The sequence below is a fragment of the Schistocerca cancellata genome, chromosome 10, assembly GCF_023864275.1.
Source record: "Schistocerca cancellata isolate TAMUIC-IGC-003103 chromosome 10, iqSchCanc2.1, whole genome shotgun sequence".
NCBI classification, from domain to species: Eukaryota; Metazoa; Arthropoda; class Insecta; order Orthoptera; family Acrididae; genus Schistocerca; species Schistocerca cancellata.
The window spans coordinates 77,402,475-77,427,899 of record NC_064635.1 but is presented as its reverse complement, the minus strand read 5'-3'; the positions used below and the strand labels follow the sequence as shown (position 1 = coordinate 77,427,899).

The 25,425-nt window shown below is 40.8% G+C and overlaps 1 protein-coding gene across 1 annotated transcript in view; it reads left to right on the top strand.

Annotated features, from left to right (window-relative positions):
- The window catches only part of LOC126106900 (nuclear RNA export factor 1-like), a 214,081-nt gene that overhangs the window by 86,025 nt on the left and 102,631 nt on the right, over window positions 1–25,425 (top strand). The window contains exon 9 of the mRNA XM_049913317.1: window positions 19,801–19,907. Coding sequence (XP_049769274.1) covers window positions 19,801–19,907 — 107 coding nt within the window. The remainder of the gene's footprint in view (window positions 1–19,800; window positions 19,908–25,425) is intronic.

Genomic DNA, 25,425 nt, shown 5'->3' with positions numbered 1-25,425 from the left:
GAAGGCTCGAAACCAGTATTGTGCTGTATCCACAAATCTTTTATCCTGGCTTTCTCACTCCAGAAAGTGTGCAGGAGTGTTTCAGTGAAGTTTGAAATGTGCGAGAGTGAAGCCAGCAGATTTGAGGCTGTGAGGGCAGGTCTTGTGTAGTGGCTAGATAGCTCAGTCAATCTGAGCATCCCCTGCAAAAGGCCATGTTCGGTGTTTGAATCCCAGTCTGTCAAACATATTTTATGTGAGAAGAAATCTCAAAACTGTGAACACTCCAATGTGAAGTGATAAATTCATTCTGGAAACAGTCTAACAAAGTGCAATAGTGAAAATGGAAATTGCACAAAACTAGCTAATTCTTATCAGTTTCATTGTCCTAATAGTTTCTGTTTCACATGGGTTTTCATCCGTAAAGGGATATAGAAGGAATTCACTGCCTTATATGTATCACATGTGACAAAAATGAAACAATATAATAAAAATGTTATTCAGCCCTCAGGTCAGTACAGTTCAGTACCTTGCTTTGGCTATAATTTAATCCATGAACGATGGAGGGCTACACAGGCCCACACAGTGTAGAGGCACAGATGGGGATTGCAGTGTAGCCGGTTGCAAACGGCTGGTACCGTATGTGCATAGAGACATAAACATCAAATAGTTCGTAAGCTTGTGTTTAGGGGACAGTAGAGAAAGTTAAGTTCCCACGACCACATGACTACTACGGTGAGATGACCAGATTGAAAGGAGTAAGATGTGCAGTGTTGTCTGGCACAGCATGTTGCAATTTGTGGTTCATGCTGGGCATCTCTGTGCATGGAAGTACGAATGCTGCTGTCCGTGGCAGAATTAAAGTTTACAGATAATTGTCATAAAACACCAGAAAAACTGCTGCCGTGCACAGCGTGTCACTGCTACGTACGGAGACATAGTCTACCTTTAATTAGATTATATTCTGAATGGAATAATTTTAATACCACAATAATATTGTATGTAATATTGGAAAATCTTTTGCAACTGTGATAAACATTTTATTTAGACCAGATGCATTTCACTTTATTTTAAAGCACCTCAACCAAAGCAGAGTTGATAAAGTACACAAAGTGAATTGTGGACTTATAAAAATATAAAAACCAAAATCTATTGAGTGTCAGTGAAGTGCAATGTGCTAAAAACTGAACTTGTTTGAGTGTGTTTGCTATAGACAAACAGTTATCTCTTTCTAAAATACAGATCAGTCAAGACAAATGTTGACTGTGATCTTACCAGTGCAGTGATGTGCAAAACTACAACAGGTAATAAAGTGTCTCAGCAGTGTAGAAGCCAAAATACTCTCCACAGAAGATCTTTCAAAATAAAGCAGAATGCTTCTGTTATAAATAAAACTTTTATTGCAGTCACAAAAGACAGAGTATATCTCAATATTACTGGTAAAACTGCGACTGAGAAAGAGAAGATATTGGTGGGGGGGATACAATGTGAATATGCTTGTGTGCCTCACTTTACATTGTTTTCAGTTGCTGCAACCATCGTCATCTTCATCGCTGCTGTCCGTGTCAATGTCTGACTCATCTGGTATTATGACAGTGATGAAGATAGGATCAAGGAGATTGTCAATTAAAATTTTCCTCTCCATGTCCTTCTCGTGTAGCTATTTTGGGTGCTAATCACATTCAAACCGTGCTGTCAAGAAATTTGTGCACAAGCCTTTCTGTGTCAGCAGTTTTAAATGTCGGGTTTCGTTCTGACATTCCCTTTCACTTGTGTCCGTGTTCCTGTGCAATGCAGTCATTTCATAAACTTTTAGACGAAACTTATGAAACCCTTCAAGTTTCAACAATTCGGCCCAAGTTTGGTTGGCAGTGTTAGGTATCTTTTTACTTGCAAGCCACAGCATGATGTTGGCTTTTTTGTGTTTTTTGTGGGAGCCTTGTTAACAATAACTGAGTGATAACAACTGCTGAATTTGCAGGCATTTAAGGGAGAAATTGTTTCCTAAACCATAATTTAAATGTCTCTGTGTTCACTTCAGAATGATAATCTCCTGAATTACTCCATTTTGCTTTCTGGAATGAATACAAAAGCAGAATGATGTGAAGCACAATTATTCAACCACCTTTTACCAACTGGTACTTTAAAGCCGCCCAAACCATCACTCGATTTCCAACACGCTTTTCTTGAATGATTCTGGTTTACCCATGATTCATCCAAGTAAAAAATGTTCTAATTACCATATTTTCTTCTATCAAGAACACTTTCTAAGTACTGTACCCTTGAAGCTGCAATATCGCAACGTTCCATTAAAATTTTTCTTTTGTCATATGTATTTACATGTTTGAATTCTGTGTTTTTCAGCACTCTTCACATTGAGATACACTGCCTTTAAAATTTATAGTTTCACAAATTTTCACCATAACTTTTTTGACAGTAGGAAAATCTCCTGTCTTACACATATTGAATACAACTTGTCTAAGAACATCTTTGTTGAAGTCATCTAAATTTGTGACAGGCTTCCCACAACTGAGATGTTTCCCTGGTAATCTCCAAACTGGGCTTCCACTTGTCTGGACAGAAAATTACCTTCATTGGCAGTGCAATCCATCGAACAGTTCTCAAGCTGAGGATCGAGTTCACAGGTGAACAACCTGTTATTACTGTCCAACGGGCACAGTATTTCAGCAAGTGACAAAGTTGCCATCATCAGGTGTGCTGACAAACTGACCACCGAGGCACCGGTGCCGGGCTTTTATCTCCTCCCCCACCTCCAGGTGTTCCGAATGGAGTCCACGCCCAGTCGTGGAGCATCCAACATCCATTCCCTTTGCAGTCCGCACCCAGGGGCTGGCAACATCTTCCCAGTAACTCTTGACTGTTCTTGAAGTCAGTTCATGGTGGGATGTTTTCTTTCTTTTTTTAATCAGGTTCAAAGCGGGTTCCCAGGCCTTACTAAGGATGTAACCGCTATCTCGATTGGTCAGCGGCTCCTATACTCAAATCTCGGTAGATTCTTTAATGAGACAGTCCCAGTATTTGGACGTCTGTGCCATAACCTGAGTCTGGTCATAATTCATTCTGTGTCATTCCAAGAGGCAATGTTCAGCAACAGCCAACTTGTTGGGCTGCTGCAGTCTGGTGCGCCATTGATGTTCTTGGCAATGATCTTCGACAGTACGTGCTTTTTGACATGTAAGTCATACCACATTTGCAGGGGATGTGGCAGACCCCAGGTTTCCAAAGTCCTAGATTGTCCTTGACATTAGCAAGCAGTGCCTGTGTCTTAATTGGTGGGCGGAAGACAGTCTTCACTTGATGTTTTTGAAGAATTTGACCTGTCTTTCCCAATAAAGCGCAACATAACAGAATAAAATGCTATGCCCCCTTTCTGATGAGGTTCCTCTTCTGTTTCCTCCGGTTTACAGTTGGTGTGGGACACAGAGATTTCCCAGTTTGCTTCTCTATGTAGCCATTTTTCCGGAAAACCGACCTGAGATGTTAAAGTTCTAGATAAAAGCCTGGCACCCGCATCTGATGATGGCAATGTGGTTGCTTGTTGCTTGCTGAAATATTGTGCTCATTGGACACTAACACCTGGCTGTTCACCCGTGAACTCTTTTGTCACGAAGTACCCTGGGAGAAATTGAAGAATCACAGTTCTCAAGCTGATGCCACTTGCTTATGCAGTACGTTCCTGAAATCTAGTAACATCTGTGTTAGATCCACTGTTTCCTGCTTCGCTCTCGAAGAAAGTGTACATCCTGTAAATTGTGTCTTTTGCTTGTTCGTGAAGTATTTGTTGTTTACCACCTCCATCAGCCATGACAAATCGCAAGAAACTGAATAAAAATCCACCAAATAACTGCTACAATCATGTTCAACACTTGCACTGTTGCACTGGCCAAGACACTCGCAGAAGAGTGTTGAGAAAAACTGCTGAACAGTCATTGGCTGTAGGATGATGATTTCGCACCAGGTGCACAGAATGAGCCTAAGCTCGACCACTATCATTCATGGCTGCAACTGTAGTATTGTACGTGGTGGTGAGTGTAATTTGATCTTATATTTTCTACTAAAGTGGTTTTATATAACTCGTGAAAAATTTTGTGAAGAAAAGAATTATAAAAACAAGAACTATATACACTTGAGGGAAAATTCTAACAATTGACCAAATTGAAAGTAAAAAAGGTATCTTCGTTTGTCTGCAGATTTGAACACTTTCCAGAGAGAAGTAATTTGATGAAATGTTACATGGTGACGAGAAGGTTGCCTGGGAAAGTTTCTGAAATGGTTTTCATATATTAGGAAATAAGAGAGCTCAGAATTATAAGGCCCCTATGACTTGTTTCTGTAATTCATTTCTTTCATGCTCATCTCAACTTCACAAGTGATAAGCCAAGCAGGAAACTTGCAGCCAGTTTAAAGTTAGAACAAAAATTCTTCATAATGTTGTCTGGACATTGATAGTGGTGAAACTGTTTGTCTGGCTTTGGCAGCTAGAGTGTGTGATTTGTGCTTTGTGGATGTGCGTGTGTTGTCTACTTTAGAAGAAGGCCTTTTGGCCGAAAGCTCACTTGTTTAGCAGTCATTTTGTCGTGCCTGTTTGCGACTCGACATCTCCACTATATGGTGAGTAGCAATCTGTCCTTTTCATAATACTGTAATTATTCCATCCTGGGTTTTCCTACTCTTGTTTGTTTTACTGTTGTGTGTGTGTGAGCTGTTCAAAAAGTATAAGACCTTATTTTTATTGTTGAAAACAATAATGTTATCGGCCCACAACCGCACTATATGTTTGTAAGCATACATAGTGCACGTGCCTGATTTTTTTGGGACTGCAGCTAGCTGTTGACAAGTGAACATCTGTAAGTGGCAGTCGTTGGATTTTGTGTTGTGGGCAATATGTCAGAAAAAGTATAACAAGATTATTGCATCAAATTTTGTTTTAAGCTTGGTGATTCTCAAGTTGAAATGACATGCAAGATGTGATAAGTATTTGGGGATGAAGCATTGGGTAATGCACAGATAAAGGAGTGGTATAACCACAGCAAAGATAGCTGGTTGTCAGTGAAGAGTGGAGCATTGTCAGGGAGGCCCTCAACATCTGCAAATGAGGTTGTTACGGATCACGTAAAGACCGTGGTGATGCAGGATGGATGATTCACAATCAGATAACTCACAGATGACATTAAAATTAGTGTTGGGTGCATTCATTCCATTTTGATGTAACGTTAGACCTCAGGAGAATCCCAGCAAAATTTGTGCCAAAGTTGGTAACAACTGAAAAGAATCAACTTTGTTCGGAGATCCTACAGGATGTGGTGGATACTGTGAACTGTAATCCCAACTTTCTTAAACAGTGATCAGTGGTGGTGAGTTCTGAGTTTATTGGTACGATGCAGAAGCAAAGTTCCAGTCTTCGCAATGGAAGCATCTGTCATCTCCGAGATCCAACGAAGTGATGCAGGTCCACAGCAGTGTGTGAAAGTGATGCTGACTGTCTTTTTTGACTAGGTTGTGTGGTCCATCACAACTAAACCCCGGAAGGTACTAACTGTTACGATGACGACAAAAGAGTCGTCACCAATGTTGACTGGTGGCCAATGCTAAATAGAAACATATAAATCACAGCAGGTGTGTCAGTAATATCAATAAGGTGCTGGCTGCATGGTATGGATCTGTAATGACTAAAATAATCAGAAGTCGGTTGTAAAAAATAATATATATTGTACTTAACTGGTTGTACAGAATTCTTCTTGGCTGCATACATATAATTATAACTCACTTAGGCCATACATTACTAAGCGCCTTGTTAGAGGTTGCTTCCTATCAGCTGAAGGCTATGCCACTTTGCTACTTGACGTCCCGAGCAAGAGTGGACGAGAGCTTGCTAGAAACTTGATACAAGGGACGGAGCGGCACTAGCAGTGCTGGTCACGGCTTGCAGGTCCAATGATACTAATATGGTCCGCAGTCGATAACTGCAACCCCTAACAAGTGTGGTATCGAACGTTGATACCACATTCCTCCCCCGCAAATCTGCGAACAGCCGTTAAATATGGCTTATGACTGCCGGGTGGAGGACCCCGTGCTGACGTAGTTGGAAGAGGTGTGGAGCCTGACTGCAGGAGAGGTGTGCCCACCCGCACCCTGCCATTTGGACTGAGGGGAGACAGGAAACGCCTGGAAACGTTCTCCAGGGTGCACATCAACATGAGGTGTCTGCGCTTCTACAACTATGGGAGGAACCGAAGGGTCGACCTCCATCGTGTCGGAGCACCTGACCAGCAACAAAAACTGGAAACCAGGAAGTGCAGACTGTTCTATGGCAGTGGACGGCATTGTAACTGGAATTTCACTGTGCCCTATTACAGTTGAAGGCCCCTGGTCCACATGGTCATCTGGTCGCCGCAGTGATGCTGGCACAGTGGGCAACTCCGGCACAAGACATGACGTCCACGCTGGTGCATCATCGCATGGCAAAAGCGAAGCTACAGGCACTGGCACCCAGGGGCGAGAAAGAGGTCCCCGGGGGGAGGGGGGGGGGGGTGTAGCCCCGTCGGCGCCGATACTGGAAACATAGGGCAAGCGGCAGAAACCCCATGACTAAAGAGGTGCATCTGATTATGATGCCTGCACAACTCACCAGATGGACCTGATATGACAGACATAGCGCAGCCAAGATGGCGAAGTATGTGCCCTTTCAACCATCGGCGATTGCCACGGAAATGACGAAAGTAGACAATATCATCTGGCAAGAACTTGTGGGTCTACCGTGGCAAAGAAACGCGGTGTGGAGGATACAACAAATTCATCAGAGTTCTATGAGGACAACCAAGCAACAATTCAGCTGGCGAAGCATCGTCGCGTGGCTGCGATCAGTATGAAGATAAAAGCAATAAAAGAGCATCCTCGCGAGAATGAGAGTCGCACAGTTCAGACATTTGCGACTTAAACGTGTGAACAAATCTTTCAGCGGCTCTGTTCGATTGAGGGGAGAACGGTGCTGAAGTTAAATACTGAATACCATTAGCTGCACAAAATGTTTTGAACTCTGCAGACACTAAATGAGGTCCATTGTTGGTGACAATGACTTGTGGCACTCCTTCTATGCAGAATGTAGAAGACAAGGCCTTGGTGGTAGCAGATGATGTCATTGAGGACATACGAACAACAAATGGAAAAAAGTTAAAAGAATCAACAAGAATTAATCATTGTGCATCCCAAAAAGGACCAGCAAAATCTAAATGTGAGCAATTCCATGGCAAAATTGCCTTAGGCCAGGAGAGAAATTTCTGCGGAGGTGCGGATGGATTTTCTGCACACACAGAACAAGGACAACAAATCTTGGTTATGTCAGCATCGATACTAAACCAGGTACAGTGACGGCAAGCTAACTGTTTTGTCCGTACGATACCCCAATGACCTTGGTGAAGAAGTCGTAGCACAGCTGACTGCAAAGAACGTGGAACAATAACACGAGACTGATCGTTCTCTGTGTGGAGCAAGAGGACACCACATTGGACGAAGTAGTAGTTGTCTGTGCACAAAAAGCGATGAACCAACTGATCTTCTATCCGATTTTTAATCCATTGCATAGTGCCATAACACAAAACAACACTTAATACTGGGTCGTTAGCTGTTGCTGTGGCTGTACGACGAAAGTCAACAGGAAAACTTTCTACATCATCATGATTTTGCACATCAGTGAACATACAAGCCTGTTCAGAAGAGTTGAACAGCAGGTCTTCAGCTATTGGCAATCGGGATAACACATTGGCATTACCATGCTGGGCAGTAGGCTGATACAAGATGCCGTAACAGTACTGCGACAAAAATAGTGACCAATGATTAAATTTTTGAGCCGTACACGGAGGCACGGGCTTTGACAGGTGAAACAAAGATGTCAAAGGCTCATGGTCAGTGAGAACTGTAAACTTGCGCCCATATAAGAAGTCGTGAAATTTTGTAACTCCAAAAATCAAAGCAAGAGCTTCCTTCTCGATCTGCAAGTAGTTAACAGTGCGCAGAGAGTAGCTTCGATGCAAATGCGATCAGGAAATTGTGTAAACCAATTTTGTGAACAAGAACAGCTCCGATCCCAAAATTGGAAGCGTCAACCGTGAGGACAAGTTTTGAAGGATTGAAGGGCGTAAGACATGTACTGGATAACAACGCAGATTTATGCTTCTGAAAGGCATGTTTGCATTCAGATGACCAAATGAATGGAACGTTCTTTTGACATAGTTAGAGTAATGGTGGTGCAAGAGATGATGTGTGATGCAAAAACTTGTGATAATAATTGAGCTTTCCAAGGACGGATTGTAATTCTTTAACTGTCTTGGGTGCTGGTAGTTCTGATATTGCTCTTAAATGATCCAGACTTGGATGGATGCCTTGACAGTTTATTACGTGTCCCAAGTAGGATAACTGTTCAGAAAAAAATGTACACCTGGCCTTATTGAGTTGAAATCCTTTCTCATGTAACACTTCAAATAACTGTCTCAAATTATGCAAATGTTCATGCTGCATAGAACCATAAACTACGATGTCATCTAGGTAATTACACACTGAAGGAATCGATGCACAAAGAATCTGTAAGTACTGCTGAAATAGTGCCGGTGCGGAGGCACATCCAAACGGAAGCCTCTTAAATTAGTAGAGACCCAAATGCGTATTCACGACAAGAATCTTCTGGGATTTATGATCCACAGGAATTTGAAGATATGTGTCTTGCAAATCTAACTTAGAAAAATATTTGCCTGGACACAACTTGTCAAACAAGTCTTCCGGACGGGTCAAAGGAAACGTTGCAACAGGAAGCTGAGGATTGACGGTGGCTTTAACATCAACTCACAGTCGCAATTTCCTTATGGTTTCGTTAAGATAACAGATGGTGAAGCCCATAGTGATGCTTGTCACTGGTTCGATCACTCTTTGTTCCTCAAGTGCATGAAATGTTTTAGCAACTTCATCTCAAAGTACGTGAGGCACTGTGCGAGTGTGGAAAAATTTAGGCTGTGCATTGTCCTCCAATTCAGTATGTTCCTGAAAATGTTTCGCGCAACCTAAACCTGGCAAAAAAATTCAGCATACTCTTGACATAGTTCGGAAACACTGTTTGTGGAAACACATTTAGTGACAGCTAGTACGTCATTGTGCACAGTTAAGGTGACTACATCAAATAAATCAAGACCAAAAATATTTAGTTAAGGAGACTACATCAAATAAATCAAGACCAAAAATATTTACAGATGAGGGTGAACACAGTATGTGAAAAGAAACCACTCGAGTTCGTCCATGGTATGTCACTGGCAAACTGCACAGTCCTACAACCGGGATACTTTGACCACGGTAGGTAGCTAACGTACCATTTGCATTACGCAATGGAGGTGAACCAAGCATTTCGTAAGTTTTATGATTCGTGAGTGACTCAGATGCTCCAGTGTCCAACTGAAAAGGAATCCTATGATTCTGAGTGTTAAAGTCCATAAAAAGTTTGTTCTGCTGTTGGCGAAAAATGTCATTCTGAAAAGCAATGTTGACGGGCAAATTGTGCTCATCGGGATTCTTACATCGGCATGCACTGGCACCGCAAGCAAAATTGTCACACTTGGGCAATGTCACAGGTACTGGAGGCGAATTTACAATATTTACTTGCATTGCTTGTGGCTCATTGTGATTGGAAGTCTTATTCCGGAAACTGTTCTGGTGGGAGCTACTTTGTCCGGAAACGGGATAGGGAGTGTCAGATTTTTGTCTTTTGAGGCACACTGCCTGGACATGTCCCTTCTTGTTGCAAAAATGGCACATGGCCTTGCACGATGGGCAGTTGTGGCGCAAGTGCTTTGAATTACAATGCGGGCATGAGCGCAAAGCAGGCGGCTTCTGCCGGCGTGTAACAGGTGTGTTTCCTGGAAGTGAACTCGGCAGGCACGCGCCAAGCCGGTACAGCATCATGTATGTGTGGTGCGCGCGCAGCTGGCTTGCTAACCTGACAGACAGCGGGAGACGATTCAAAAGAATTTGCAGCAAAGTCCAAAGTGTCCTACCTTTCCAAAATGTCCAACACCTGTTCTAAAGTGGGGTTGGATAATTTAGGAATTTGCTTTCTAATGTGTGTGTCTGAAACGTTTTACGCAATAGCATCCCGTACGATTATGTCAGAATATGATATGCCACAAAAACATGAAAATTCACAGCCGTGAGTGAGGCCTTGCAAAGTGGCTACCCACTCACAGTAATTCTGCTGAGGTGCACGTTTTGTATGGAAAAATTTGTACCACTGAGCAACAACATTCACACTTTCCTTTTAATAATCAGTTAATGCCTGAACAAGTTCTTCGAAACTGAGCTGATCTGGAGAACTTTTTGGGAATAGTTTGAGGAGGATGCAGCATGATGCCCCGACACAAGATAAAAGTGCATTCAGCCCTGTTTACCTTCGATGTCATATGCAGCAAGGTGGTGTGAAAACTGCATGTGCCACTCCTGCCAGTTCTCCTGCGGAACGGCAGGGCTGTACAGCCGGCTCCTCTGCATCCGGTACTTGTGGCACAGCTTGTTGTTGTCCCTGGACGAGCTGTTCCAAGGCATGCAGTAGTGGACGAGAGCTCGCTAGAAACTTGATACTAGCCACGGAGTGACACTGGTTGCGACTCGCAGGTCCAACGATACTAATACGGACCGCGGTCGGTAACTGCACGTTGATACCACACTAACATCAATAAGTAATAGTACCAAGAGGTTCCATGGCACATTTTTGAAGCAGTGAGACACAAACGGCAGGACTTGTAAGCAGCAGGCGGTTATCACCCTGAACATGGAATGCACCTGCTAATCATTCGCAGTTAATTCAGAGCTTTGGTCAAACCCAACACGACTGTGGTTTGACAGTCTCCCTAGCCCCCTGACCTAGCACTGAGTGACTTCTGGCTTTTCCCTAAAATGACAAAATCTCTGAAAGGGATCAAATCTCAGAACAGGGAAGACATTATACAGACGGAGCAGCTGTGCACCACACAAAAAGAGGCTTTCCAGTAATGCTTCCAGCAGTGGCAGCAGCATTGGGAGAGATGTGTAGAAGCTGAAGAGGACTACTTGGAAGATGACTAGTGTCAAAAAATTGTATCTGAATAAAAACTGCTTTTATAAATAAGTCAGATACTTTTTGAACAGCTATACTATAGTGTTACCTACTGTTATTTTACTTATTCATTACAGAAGAATTAATGGATGGTTTGTGTATGTTTGGAAAGGAAAGAAAGAAAGAAAGAAAGAAAGAAAACATAAAATTCTTCAGTTTGTTTTAGTTTAGTAATTTTGTGAGTTTATTTATTGAATTTTATCAGTGCAAAAGTTTCATATTATTTGAGTGAGTGCTCACCTCAGAAATTCACTGTTATTAACAACATTCCTATGCTAAACCTTTCTTGCCTATGTTGCTACTTAAATAAATATATCTGAAGCAAAGTATTTATCTTAACTGTTGTTTTTCTGCTTTTTATGTGTAAATAAATGTAGAAATCCTAAATATAAGTAATATACAAATTTTCAATGAAAATTAGTATTCCTGAACAGTGCACAATCTGCAACTTTGAGAATTCTGTAATGTGTGAAGCTTCTACTTGCTGCCACCAAAAGCTTTAAATATAGTGGCTCAGAGGAAAGAGAGGAATCTCCCTTTATGCAGGAATCCCCAAAGCACCAATGGAGATTTGTGGAGGACAGTGTCAAATGAGTTGCGAAACAGCTGTGACTCTGTGCTGGGAAATTATGCAGACCAGGGAAGTTGAAGCGACATTTCATTTGTGGAAATGGATTTCATATTCCTCACCATGTGTGGCCGGGTTTTGCCATGCTGCAATGTGGGATGTGGAATTGCATAATGAAAGGGTTGTACCCAGGACTCTAAAACATCTCTTACATATCAGTTCGCACTGCTCTTATTATGTGCACTTTGTTTATGTTAAGTTTGGCTTTAATGCGAACAGACACTGTGATCGGTAATTGACCACTGTATTTAGTCGCTGTTGTAATGCTGCCGAAATAGGCCCTGCTTATTTACCAGGTATTTTTTTCTTCTAATAGTGGAAATGATGCAATGAGGCGAACTAAAGCATTGAAAATCTTCATTATTTGTTCTGTGCTAAATAAATGTCTGGTAGTAGTCACTGATAGTCTCAGACATTCACTTTGTCTTTCCTTCAGCCAGGTCTGCGCGTATTACATTGCTGAGTATTGGTTGCTCTTTGTCTTTTTTCATCTCTGTTTATATGAATTGTTAAATAGAGTATTTCACTAGACTAATTAGAGACAACTCTATGAAGTTGATAAATAAAATTCCACTTTAAAAAAATTGTTTGTAATGGGAAATGAGCTGACATCTTCTGTTGATGCTGGGCAGTATACAGAATTTGTAATTAGGAATTGAGCTGACTTAATTTACACACTGTGCAAACAAAATTCCAAATATTTGCTGTCATATGTCAGTAATTTGCTGCCAGGATATTTTAGTGCAAAGTCTTCTGGCTGTCTCTAGGTGTATACTGATGAAAGTAGACTGAGCTCTGTTTAAAACTATGCTGGCACACACATATAGTACCCAATCGTCACTGCATGCATTTGTAGAATGTGTGTATGTTTGTAGCAAGTCTGTGCATTGTTGTCAGTGTCGTCTGTGGTGAAGGCTTGTGTCTTCAATATCTGATTGTTTGTCTTAGTACAGTAGAATGGCACCAGTTACACAGAGCATGAAGATTTTGTATAAAAGGATTTCCAACGAAAATGGATAGTGATCCCTACTACACGCAAACAAACACCACAACGTGGAAGAGGATGATGCTTTCAAGACTACAGTCTACCTCCTACATATTGGAAATATTTCCACAAAAATGGGCAGAATACTAAGAAAACATAAGGTTAAAGTGATCTTTCATCCATCAAAAATCTCGGATCAATAGTAGGTGACTTAGAGCTGTGCAAAGCAAGTGTTTATAAGATTCTTTGTGAGTATAGTAGATTGCATACAGGGTTTACACAAAAAGGTATGGCCAAACTTTCAGGAAACATTCCTTACACGCAAATAAAGAAAAGATGTTATGTGGACATGTGTCCGGAAAAGCTTAATTTCCATGTTAGAGCTCATTTTAGTTTCGTCAGTATGTACTGTACTTCCTCGATTCACCACCAGTTGGCCCAATTGAAGGAAGGTAATGTTGACTTCGGTGCTTGTGTTGACATGCGACTCATTCCTCTACAGTACTAGCATCAAGCACATCAGTACGTAGCATCAACAGGTTAGTGGTCATCACGAACATGGTTTTGCAGTCAGTGCAATGTTTACAAATGCAGAGTTGGCAGATGCCCATTTCATGTATGGATTAGCACAGGGCAATAGCCGTGGCACGGTACGTTTGTATCGAGACAGATTTCCAGAACGAAGGTGTCCTGACAGGAAGACAGTCGAAGCAATTGATCGGCATCTTAGGGAGCACGGAACATTCCAGCCTATGACTCACGACTGGGGAAGACCTAGAATGACAAGGACACCTGCAATGGATGAGGCAATTCTTCGTGCAGTTGACGATAACCCTAATGTCGGAGAAGTTGCTGCTGTACATGGTAACGTTGACCACGTCACTGTATGGAGAGTGCTACGGGAGAACCAGTTGTTTCCGTACCATGTACAGCGTGTGCAGGCACTATCAGCAGCTGATTGGCCTCCACGACCCACTTCTGCAAATGGTTCATCCAACAATGTGTCAATCCTCATTTCAGTGCAAATGTTCTCTTTACGGATGAGGCTTCGTTTCAACGTAATCAAATTATAAATTTTCACAATCAACATGTGTGGGCTGACGAGAATCCACACGCAATTATGCAATCACGTCATCAACACAGATTTTCTGTGAACGTTTGGGCAGGCATTGTTGGTGATGTCTTGATTAGGCCCCATGTTCTTCCATCTACGATCAATGGAGGATGTTATCATGATTTCATACGGGATACTCTACCTGTGCTGCTAGAACATGTGCCTTTACAATTACGACACAACATGTAGTTCATGCACGATGGAGCTCCTGCACATTTCAGTCGAAGTGTTCGTACGCTTCTCAACAACAGATTCGGTGACCGATGGATTGGTACAGGCGGACCAATTCCATGGCCTCCATGCTCTCCTGTCCTCAACCCTCTTGACTTTCATTTGAAAGCTCTTGTCTACGCAACCCTGGTACCAAATGTAGAGACTCTTCGTGCTTGTATTGTGGACAGCTGTGATACAATACGCCATTCTCCAGGGCTGCATCAGCGCATCGGGGATTCCATGCGACAGAGGGTGGACGCACGTATCCTCGCTAATGGAGGACATTTTGAACATTTCCTGTAACAAAGTGTTTGAAGTCATGCTGGTACATTCTGTTGCTGTGTGTTTCCATTCCATGATTAATGTGATTTGAAGAGAAATGATAAAATGAGCTCTAACATGGAAAGTAAGCGTTTCAGGACGCATGTCCACATAACATATTTTCTTTCTTTGTGTGTGAGGAATGTTTCCTGAAAGTTTGGCCATACCTTTTTGTAACACCCTGTATAGGGCAGATGATGTGCACTATTAGGGAGCACAGTATGAAGACCAGCAGTGTACCGCCCCCTCTGGGCTACAAAATCCGTTATCACGTAACACTGTATGTCACTGGTCATTTGCGTGAATAAATGAAACAAAAATTGTTGCCCATACTTCAGACTTTTGGAACTCTGTTATTGACAAATTAGCAGAAGTATGACTGTCTGAGGCTTGTATCAATTGTGACCATGGTTTTCAGTTAGATAATGTGTAGAAAAAAATTGTGCTCTGTTGGACCAGCATCATTCTGTGATTTTACTGTATGAAGATAATCAGTCTTGTACCAATGAGGGGAGCGTTCACCACAGAGTGTGGTCACAGTAGCGTACAGATTCGCCGTAGATGAGTATGTGTTCTAATGGTGTGTGTGCAGTGACAACAGGGTACACTGTGACTCTCCTTGCCCGCTTTCAAACAGGAGAGCTCATTGTACTTTTGCCAGTATATACCTAAAGACTCTGCATCAAAATTTTGCAGTTGCAAGTTATCGACATTGGACATTTGCCTGAAGTTTCATGTAACCTAATGATTTTTGTATTTATTACAAATTTTGGGTTTTATGTGACACGTGAAAGTTTAGCTTCAAGTCACTTATTGCTGTGAATTATCCATTGCTTTGTTAATGGTACAGGACATTATTAACATACAGAGTTTGGGCAAAATAGGGAGAGTATCCACAGAACTGAGATTTCCTGACAGATTAAAACTATATAGCACAGCAGAACTTGAACCTCCAAAACCGCAGCAGAATGGCAGGTAAGGGTATTGCATACAATTTATGGGAAGGGAAATTTTCCCAGTCTCTCAAAAGGTGTCAGAGGAGGGCACAATATGTTGAGACCAATTTCGCTCTCATGGATCAAATAGTTTTCTGGCAGTTTGATGAGTTATTTTCCAGGAAACACAATTCAACAGGTAGTAAGAGAGTGAGATAAAAGTTCCCTGTCCAACAGTAAAGGACTTTTTCTTAGGTTAAAAATGCACTTAAACCTCTGCACCATCAATTTTAGTTCCTATTTACGCATACCTTAAAGCATGCCCAGAGTTTGCGATAAAACAAATGAGCGGGGTCCCTCGTATTAACATGTGCCACAGGAGTATCGCACACAGACAATGTAGTGTGATGAAAGGATATGCGGGCATTTCAGTTGTCATCTGCTGTGGCTGTGAACAATAAGAAAAGAAGAAAATGATTATTACAAATGAAAAAATAATAGACGAGTGGTCAGGAGAGTACAGGAACCCTGACTTTTCTTTGAAAATGATATTTAGATGAATATACCAAATTCCATTGATGTAAATAAATTGCTATTTCTGTTGTAAACAGCTGACTATATTTATTCATAAATCCCATCATACCTGCATACTGCATCTATCTGTTAAGCCTACATCCAGATAATGCAGTCTGTTAAAGAAGGCATATTTTCGTTTTTATCATTGTTGTGGCAATCTTCAGTCCTTAGACTGGTTTGATGTAGTTCTCCGTGTTTGTCTGTACTGTGCAAGCCTCTTAATCTTTTTGTGACTACCACGAGACACATCTATTAGAGCCTGCTTACTGTGTTCAAACCTCGGTCTCTCTATACATTTTTTACTTCTGCCTACTTACACGGTACAAAGGAAACCGCCTGACCAGCACATTCTCTGGAGAAGGTCGAACATACGAGTATGTGAGCAAAAACCTGCAGATATGCAGTCAACTGTCTGGTGCATTCTGTGCAATTGTCTTTTCGTAACTGTTCTGGCACTGTCTACTTGGGATGATGAGCTTCATTCCAACAGCGACGTTCTGATGCTACTAGAGGAAGACAATTTTTCACAGAAGTCAGTTTTCAGTGACGAAGCCATGTTCCGTGTGTCTAGAAATGTGTATGGTCGTGCTGTGCATGTTTGTGGCACAAAACATCCACACGAGATTTTGGAACACATTTGTATCTCACCTAAAGTTAACATCTTTTGTGCCATGGCCTGTTCAAATGTTTACGGACCATTTTTCTTCAAAATTGTGACTGGTTTTTCATACTTGGACATGCTGCAGTAATGCTTTGTGCCCAATGACAGAAAGACAGTAGAGGTATCATTTTCAACACCACCATCCTCCTTCACCCATTCTTTCAGCCATTCTTGATTAGCTCAGTGCTGAACTGTATCTAGATTTGATCGAATTTGTCTCCCATCGTGAGTCTTTTCTGCAGTGGTCCCCGCAGTCACCAGACTACATGTGATTTCTTCTTATGGAACAATGTTAAAGATTGTGTGTTTTTGTTTCCACTGCTACTTAATTTGGTAAGGAAGGATAATTAATACTGACTGTGATATGTTGGGACATGTATGTGGAGAGGTTGACGATTGTATTGGTACTTTTACGTAAGCATGTACATAGGCTTGCATTCTGTTCTGTGCAATGTATAGTAGCAGCACAGGGCCATCAAGTTCGTATAGCACGTGCAACTCCATGGCCTGTTGTGCTCTGAAAACATCATATAGACACTTGGGTCTAAATCTACATCTACAACCATACATTGCAAACTGCTATGAAGTACACGGCAGAGAATGCTTCCTATTGAAAGACATATTACAGTTTCTTGTGGTTCCATTTATGTACAGCTTGTGGGAAGAATGACTCGTTACGTGCCTCTGTGCATCTGGTATTTAGTCTATAGTCACCGTGGACGCCACAGGAGTAGTATGTTCATTGGTACTGACTTAGTAATAGTTTTTGAAACTTTGTAAGTAGTCATTTGTGGAGTAGCTTGCATTGATCTCAAAGTGTATGCCATGTGTTGGTTTTCAGCATCACAGTGATGCTCTCCCATGGGTTAAACAAACTTGGGACCATTTATGCTGTCCAGTATCTTCTTTTATTCACCCTTGGCATAGGTCACAAATATTGGATCAGTATTCTAACAAGGAATGCACAAGTGTTTTGTAAACAATCTCTTTTGTAGATTGTTTGTGTTTTCCCAGTATCCATGTTTGCACCACATTGAAAAGGTATTGAGATCTGACTGAATATTTATGCAGATTGTTTCAGATAGTATTTCATAATAGGCAATAGCGTGATCTGCAAAAACTCTTAGATTGTTGTTAATAGTCAGGTCATAATAATGATATACATTATGAAATACAAGCATCTCAGTACAACTCTCTGAGGCACGCCTGAAGTTACTTCTACATCTGTCGATGACTCTCCATTCGAGATCACGTGCTTCATTCTCCCCATAAGAAATGCCCAGTCCAGGTACAAATTTCTTTTGATACCCCAAATCATAGTACTTTCATTAATAAGCATTGATTGTTACTGACTCCAATGCTTCTTAGACGTCAAGAAATGCTGTTTCTGCCTGACTGCTTTGATCCACAGCTTCCAGGATGTTACGTGAAAAAAGTGCAAGTTTGATTTTACATGACAAATCCTTTTGAAATCAGGCACACCATCTCCGACTTTGTTGCAGTTAGTAGAATCCATCCTTGAAATTAAAATTGTGTAATGTGTATTGTTGCTATAAACCTTCCACTGGTTTTAAAAAATTGCCCATACAAATTTCCTCAGATGTGAGAGGGTGTCGAATGTGGTGCATATTTTGACAGGTAGTACTTTGTGTCCCTCTGTTTTCCAATTGCCAGAACATCTTTGTGGAGACGTGCATTGTAGTAGATACAATTATTTTCTCTTTTGTAATCTAGAAATCAAAAATAATTTATATGCAGAAAAAAATTATGAGTCAAACAGATGGTTGCAGTGGGAAGCAGAAATTGAAGGATGATCTGGTTACTAGAGTAACGGAAGGAGAGAATAAAAAAAAAAAAAAAAAAAAAAAAAAAAAAAAAAAAAAAAAAAGAGTAATTCAGCATCATAGTGGCCTTGTAAATTGAATATGACTATCCTGTCAGTACAGCTGTCCCATGTAGTAGCACAGCCCCAGAAACTTTATCATTTCTCCGAGTGCCATTCATTTCACAGTTCAGAAGATGGTGTAAATATTAAGAGATTATAAGGCTGTACTGTTCATATCCTCTGTGCACACCTGAGTTTTACTAGATGAAAAAATAAGAAATCGTACATATTTGTAAGTCAACACAATAATATGTGGTAGCCACAATCTCTGCACTCACCACAAATACGTGGTTTTTAATGATTTTCTATGTATTGCTGGGCATAACAAACTTAAATGTAGAAGTGGTTTATTTTTTACAGTGGAAGTACAGTATCTGCCAGGGAACTCTAAAAAATAATAAAATGGAAAATTGAGCAATAGAAAATCCAGGATGGTACGATGACAGTATTATGAAAAGGATGTATTGCTACTCACTATATAGCTTAGAAGTTGAGTTGCTGCTAGGCACAGCAAAAAGACTGTCAAACAAGTAACCTTTCAACCAGAAAGGCCCTTTTCTGAATTAGGCAAGATAGAAAGCGCACACACACACACACACACACACACACACACACACACACACACACACACAGCCACTGGCTGTGGCTGCCGAGGCCAGGCTGCTAGTAGCAGTGCATGATGAGAATAGCAAATGGGATGGTGGGGGTAAGGAGGATGCTGGGACAGGGAGGGAGAGGGATAGTGGGGTAGGGGTGGAGGATGGTAAAGTGCTGCAGGGGGGAGCATACAGGGACAAGGTGGACAGAGGGTAGGGCAACTTAGGTGCAGGTGGGAGGTTAGGCAGAGGGCGGGGCAGGGAACAGTAGGGTGTGGGGGGGAGGTGTCTTTGTTCCTGTCCAACATTCATAGGTATGGATTAAATAGAAGCTGACAATTACAGGAATCTGAAAAGAAACGTGCATCTAAAGGCCTAGTGATTGTCAGGAGTCAAGATCTAATGCCAACAGCAATGTGGCAAAAACAATACCTCAGTCTTTTCACAGTCCTGTCAGTGAACAGATTGCTCTTGGCACCTAATAGTGCTGTTAGTCATTTAAACATTTGGGTATGATAATCAGATATGGGCATTGAATGTCAATCTGTCTGGCCGTAACACTGTGAAACCCTCAGAAATTGTGTAAAAATCATATTAAATTTTACACAAAAAGTGTGTCTGAAGTTATGTTACACCTCACTTAACTTACATTTTGTTTTGTTGAACAACATGTGCAGCACTAACAATTTAACAGGTAACATTGTATCAAACTAATATCTGTCTTCAGTAATCTGACAATTTGTCATTTCTGTTTTCAGGTAAAGAGCACTGGTACTGTTTCATTGTCTCGTGCTTTACAGATCTCAGAAGTCTACTTGGATTGTAATCCAATATGTCACATGCTTAAGAGAGATTCATACATAAGGTGAGTGCTGTGTTTTGCTAACACGATTTTCACAAGAATTACCTTGTAGTAGTTTATCACTAAGAAGTAAGTAGTGTGTCATTCCAATGACTATTAGCTAATTCTTCTTCTTCTTTCAAAAAGCTAAGGCTTGCCTCTGCACCCATAGTTTTCTGTCTCCAGTAGTCCTCTTGATCTCCACGTATGAAAAACATCCCATCTATATTATCGCATTTTGTAAATAGGATGTTTCCTTCACTATGATCTCATCTTGAGAGCTGCTCTGTAAAAGAATATCATGTCTTAATTAAGTATTCAGTGAATTTTGCTCTGTGCTGGCCTGTAACTTTCAGTCGTTCTTTCTTCTCTGGTATTTCTTCTAGAACTATGTTGTTCATTTTTCTTGAAGTCCAGCTGGTTCTTGTAATTCTCATTTAGGATCTGGTGCTGCCAACAGGTCACATTTGCCATCTGTAGTAACGTTTTTTCCTTTAGTAACTTCTAGTTACTTTTTTCTTGTTAGAAATCACAGGTAGAGCAAAGTGGTGATTCTTCCATGAAACTTGGTGTTCCATTTTACATGGAAAAATCAGGGCATTTTTAACCTAGTATTGAAATTGAGTTTTACAAATCACAAATATCTCAGTGTGTTAATTTATACAGAATAATGTTCATATAATAATCAGCGTTTAAAGACTGTGGTTAAACTGTTGTTTATGACTAGTACACAGCTGCTAAGCTGAAAGGAAAGGAAAGGAAAGGAAAGGAAAGGAAAGTAAAGTAAAGTCATTATTGTGGTATGACACCCCCCCCCCCCCCCCACCTCCCTTGCCACCACCACCATTAATTTATCAGGAGCTTCTGTGCACCATCTTCCTCTTCACACCTGGAATTCGCAGAGGGATTTTTTTTTCTAAGTTTGAGTAACCATCCTGGAGAGTAAAAAAAATTGATTTGCAGCTAAAGTGTTCGTGCAAATTGGAATTTGGTAATCTCTGCAAGTAAAAATATTTACGCATTCCAGAGAGTGTGACATCAGACTTCCAGTCGTCATATCTTCTTCTGCAACAACCTACTGCATTGGTGGATGATCCCGAGGACAAAGGGCAGACATTCTGTGTGAAGTGACTGGTTCTTCAAGGAAGATGGAACAGGAGCAAAGTTGTCTTGCGTGGGCAAAAAACACAGTGACCACGAAGTGCTCTGTGTTGTGTGTAACACTATCACAAATGTGGAAAAAGAAAGCTTCTCAGATTCTGAACCAACATGGAATTACATCATGATGTAAATAGTTATTTTGTACAAAAATGGCACAGCAGCAGTTTTGTCTTGCATCTGCTTCAGGCAGTTCAGCATTGTCCCTTCCAACAATAAATAACGTCAAGGACAGTGCTAGTATGGGTATTAAAGTGTGTGTGTTCCATTTATGCAGCTGCTTCATGTCAAGGCATTTGTGATCTTTCTGAGGCCATATTTTCTATTGCTGTTCCACAAAGTTTCAGTTTGAGTAATACTAAATTCCAGCACATTGTAACTGAAGCTGAGGAACATTATTTTGAAAATATGCTTTGTGATGTGGATAATGCATATTATTGTTCTCTGTGCTTTGACGGGGAAAAAAAAAAAAAAAAACAAGTGCTGGTGCATATGAATTAGGAACTGTGGTTTGTTGTGTGTCAGCAGCTGAGGATAAAATTGTGAGCCATCATTTGCAGTCTTTTTCATTGGTTAAGGAACATCTGAAGGATATTGTTGATAAACTTACTAGCACATTACATTCAGCAAACCTTCCTTTGCATAAACTATTAGTGCTTGGAAGTGATGGACAAAAGTTTGTAAGGAAGTAATGAGACTGCTTAATGAACAAGTTTGTTGTACAAGGAAAAAGCAACTTGTTGATGTAGGCATCTTTAACATTTACCTTCTACATAATCCTTTTTTTAAATGACTGCATCATCTCAGAGAAAATGCTTCTGATCTGATTGTGTCTGTATATAACTTTTTTAGTGATTAGCTGTCGATATTGGAAGACTTCAGACATACAACATTCATTGAGATTGCATAGGCTTCAATTCATAAAGAATAGGCTATCCAGATGGTTAACACTGGAAACAGTACAGAGAAAACAACTTACATTTTCTTCCACCAAAGAGGACTGCTGTAGCTCCCAATATTGTGTACAAACACATTGTTTAGCATCTGAAGAAACCCACAATAGAAGCTGAACTGGCATTTCTTTGCTCCACTGCATGCATTTTTACCCAGTTCACTGGAACATTCCAGTAAAAAGAGCCATTGATATGTTGGCTTTACAGTGAAATGAAGAGGCCTTTTCAGGTTATCTGGGAGTAATTTGTAAACCACTAGCACTGTAGATGTGTGAACTGTTAAAAAATATTTTACAGGAATCCAATTTGCTTCCTCTAAACGACATGTTTTGTGTTGGTGAAATTACAGCAGCTGTTGAGGAGATAGCTGAGAACCACCACCTACTGTTCTGGATGCATGTTAAGCAGTATTTTACTGAGGCATGTAAAAACATTCTTCTTAAATGTAACCTGGTAGGGCCAAGGACTACAGCTATTCCAGTTTCTTCATCATATAACAGAACATCAGCAAAAAAGTCAATGATCTTGTAAGCATGGCAAAAGCATTACCACTGAATATTGATTGTGACCAGCTAATGGTTGAGTGGAATTGTCTCCAGTTGGAAACCACTATAAGTTCAAGTAAAGCACAAACTCCAGTTGACAGTTATTGAAAATCTCTAGCTCTGCCTCACAGGAATGCTGTGGTTAAAATGGTTTTTCTGCATTGTGAAGTTATCGTACAGAGGACTGTGCATCACTCTCAGAACTTCCGTATACAAGAAATACTAGAACTACATAGAAGATCAAAGGAGAAAGGCAAAAGAAAAGGAAAAACAAAAATATGAAGAGGGAAAAGAGGAAAAAGGAAGAAATACTTAAACAAAAATGACAGTAAGAACAGAAAAAATTTATGGCAGCTAATAAGTTGACCTCTGAAGAAAATGAAAGACTTAAGATTGCCTTACAGAAGCAAGAGTTGCCCAGGTCATGTTGACAGATGCTCTTCAGATACAGAAAGTAGTTCAAAAGTAAGGTGTAGATGCTTTCCAGTCTTGAGTTGATTAAAGAAAGTGTTTCAATAACATCATTTTTAAACAAAAACCAAAGAATAGTAAGTGTTAATTTCTCCAGTGCAATTTTCTAAGCAATTATGTACTTATTTTTTTTTATCTTACCTTGCTTTCTGTACATGACTTATGGTATAAAATGTTTATTAATGGTAGGAAGTTTGTAAACTGTACACAACTTTTGTAATTATGGGTAAATAGTGGCCAATCCACATTTAAACTTTCTGTGCAATACATTGAAATTTGATATTCAGTTTATACAGTGAAAAAAGGCAAAATAAGGATGAAGTACGTTGCTTTTGACAGACTTCAGAATAAAGTTTAAAGAAATGATTTCTTTCTATTTTTACACATTTAACTTTGAACGTATGAGTGGCCAAGTAAGTGGTCCCGACAGTCGGGATACCAGTTACTTTGGAACAAGGCTGGGCATCTCGGACATATTCTGAGTCGTGGTCACCTTTGTGCTCATACGGCAGAGACTACCAAATCCACCGGTTAGTCCCTCAGCCGTTAGGGGTAAAACCCAATGGGACTCGGGGCAAGTAAGGCTAGCAACCTGCTTCCCTGGCACTTTAAATATGATGCTGGCAACAATCAGAGCAAAATGCCTCGGACCTTTGGAGGTGATGGAGTCCCACCTCTAACTGACAAACAAGGGACTCCTAAGATACGACTTGGCAAACAAATGGTAATGAGATGGGGAGCTATTAATATCAATGGGGGCTACCCTGGGAAGAAGGTAGAGCTGGCAGAGGCTGCAAGTAAGATGGGGCTGGACGATTTAGCTGTTAGTGACATTCGGGTAAAGGGTGAGAAAGAAGAGGAAGTGGGAGAATACAAGGTCTACCTGTCAGGAGTCAAAGCAGGAATAGCACAATGGGGTGTAGGGCTTTACATCAGGAAAGAAGTGGAACCCAGTGTAGTTGCAATAAGGTATGTAAACGAACGACTGATGTGGATAGATTTGACAGTGTCTAGCAAGAAAGTTAGGATTGTGTCAGTATATTCGCATTGTGAAGGGACAGATCAAGATAAGATGGATAGTTTTTATGAGGCACTCAGTGATGTAGTTGTTAGAGTAAAGGACAAGGACAGTGTTCTGCTCATGGGTGATTTTAACGCCAGGATTGGAAATCGAACAGAAGCGTATGAAAAGGTTATGGGTAAATTTGGAGAGGATATGGAGGCCAACAGGAGTGGGAAACAACTCTTAGATTTGTGTGCCAGTATGGGCTTAGTAATCACAAACTCCTTTTTTAAACATAAGAACATTCACCGGTATACTTGGGAAGGCAGGGGAACCAGATCTGTCACTGACTATATAATAACAGATCAGGAATTCAGGAAGGCTGTGAGGGACACACGTGTATTCAGGGGATTCTTTGATGACACTGATCATTATTTAATCTGCAGTGAAATTGGGATTGTGAGGCCGAAAGTGCAGGGGGTCAGGTCCATATGTAGGAGGATAAGAGTGGAGAAAGTTCAGGATAAGGAAATCAGGCACAAGTACATAACAGCGATCTCAGAGAGGTACCAGTTAGTTGAATGTAGTCAATTACAGTCATTGGAAAAGGAATGGACAAGGTACAGGGACACAGTACTAGAAGTGGCTAAAGAATGTCTTGGAACAGTAGTGTGTAAAAGTAGGATGAAGCAAACAGCTTGGTGGAATGACACAGTCAAGGCAGCCTGTAAAAGGAAAAAGAAGGCGTATCAAAAATGGCTACATACCAGAACCCAGGTAGACAGAGAAAGTTATGTTGAAGAAAGAAACAAAGCCAAACAGATAATTGCAGCATCCAAGAAGAAATCGTGGGAAGACTTTGGAAGCAGGTTGGAGACTATGGGTCAAGCTGCTGGAAAACCATTCTGGAGTGTAATTAGCAGTCTTCGAAAGGGAGGCAAGAAGGAAATGACAAGTATTTTGGACAGGTCAGGAAAACTGCTGGTGAATCCTGTGGATGCCTTGGGCAGATGGAGGGAGTATTTTGAAGAGTTGCTCAATGTAGGTGAAAATGCAATCAGTAATGATTCAGATTTCGAGGTAGAATGGGATAGGAATGATGATGGAAATAGGATCACATTTGAGGAAGTGGAAAAAATGGTCAATAGATTGCAATGCAATAAAGCGGCTGGGGTGGATGAAATTAAGTCGGAACTCATCAAATACAGTGGAATGTCAGGTCTTAAATGGCTACACAGGATAATTGAAATGGCCTGGGAGTCGGGACAGGTTCCATCAGACTGGACAAAAGCAGTAATCACACCAATCTTTAAACATGGAAACAGAAAAGATTGTAACAACTACAGAGGTATCTCTTTAATCAGCGTTGTGGGTAAAATCTTCTCAGGTATTGTTGAAAGGAAAGTGCGAGT